The 1,307-nt window shown below is 52.6% G+C and overlaps 1 protein-coding gene across 1 annotated transcript in view; it reads right to left on the bottom strand.

Moving 5' to 3' along the window:
• Window positions 1–633: 633 nt before the first annotated feature.
• Window positions 634–1,307, bottom strand: part of cntn2 (contactin 2) — a 40,095-nt gene continuing 39,421 nt past the window's right edge. Inside the window, exon 23 of the mRNA XM_085776600.1 lies at window positions 634–1,129. Within this exon, the coding sequence (XP_085632726.1) occupies window positions 1,020–1,129 (110 nt within the window). The 3' untranslated portion in view covers window positions 634–1,019. The remainder of the gene's footprint in view (window positions 1,130–1,307) is intronic.

The following is a 1,307-nucleotide window of genomic DNA, read 5'->3' as shown; positions in this document are numbered from 1 at the left end:
TTGAAGTCTCCTCTGACCTGATCTGGACCAGACACCATGGGCTCAGACCACCGCAGTGGGTCACAGACAGACAGAGTGGGCCAGATGGAGGTCACATCCTTCCTGTAACCTGCAGTGAACCAGATGTTTTACACAGCTGTGGAGCTGTGATGACAGACACTGACAGGTTTACAGCGAGGACGCTGTTCACTGCTCTCTGACCCACTCTTTGATCTGTGACGTCCCAGCGGCCTGCAGCTACGCTGAGCACGGGCTCTGCACACCTCCGTCAGAATTATTCAAACAATACACAGGCACGACGATGTAAACACAATGTAACACTCCTCGGTCCACCTCGTCTCACTCCTCCACACTCACACGTACAGACATTCATCAGCAGCAGGGACGCAGCTCTGCGGTTTTGCTATAATTTACAGCCGATGGCTAAAACACGAACAAGCACACAGATGCTCAGGAGCTGAAACCGTGAAAAGATCTGAAGAGGAGGAGGAGGAGGAGGCTGATTCTGTGTTAACACTGTGAGCAACCACTACAACCCCCCCCCCTTGGGTCACTCTCAGTGTAAACAGATAGACCACCACCTCACGGTCATGATGTCAGCGGTGACGCACCTGTGATTTACGAATATATTTTACACCTGAAGTCAGTCTGGAGGCGCGTCAGCCACAGATGTGATGGTCCCCACCATAAGGCATGGTTTTACTGACACTGGTACACAAACACACAATCAGACAGGGCTGCCCACCCCTGCCCACCCCTCCCCTCCCCTCTTACCCTCCCGCGTCAACCCATCCAGATGTTTTCTTTTTCTTAAAAAAAACCCAAAAAAAACCCACCCTCTTTGTTTTTAAAAAATTAAACCTGAACTGTGACTTCCTCCCCCCTCCCCATCCCTCTAATCCCTGCAGTGCTACAACCCCCTCCCCACCCCCTCCAACCATCAGAGCCCCACCCCGGACCCAGAACCAAGGCTGAGACACAGGAGAGCTTCAGTTTTAGAGTCCAGAGATCAGCTGGGATCACAGGCCTGACGAAGACCAGAGAGTGAGGGAGACCAGGGCCACGAGGAGGTGCTGGGAGGACGGGGTGGAGGAGGAGGGGGCCTCGTTCTGGACCATCATACCAGTTCCTGTAAGACACACACAAAGGTCATGGAAACACCCAGTTCCACAAGGTGTAGTGCTGCTGGATCAGTAGCTACAGGTTCACACGTTGTGACCACACTCTGGTGAACGCTGATGGGAGGTCGTTGCACCTTTTGGTCTTGGTTCACACAGGTGTTTTCTAAATAAAAGACCTCTCTTCAA

The sequence above is a fragment of the Trachurus japonicus genome, chromosome 5 (genome assembly GCF_045865225.1).
Source record: "Trachurus japonicus isolate A0001 chromosome 5, Traja_1.0".
NCBI classification, from domain to species: domain Eukaryota; kingdom Metazoa; phylum Chordata; class Actinopteri; order Carangiformes; family Carangidae; genus Trachurus; species Trachurus japonicus.
The sequence above is the reverse complement of the archived record's forward strand: the minus strand, read 5'-3'. Positions and strand labels throughout refer to the sequence as shown.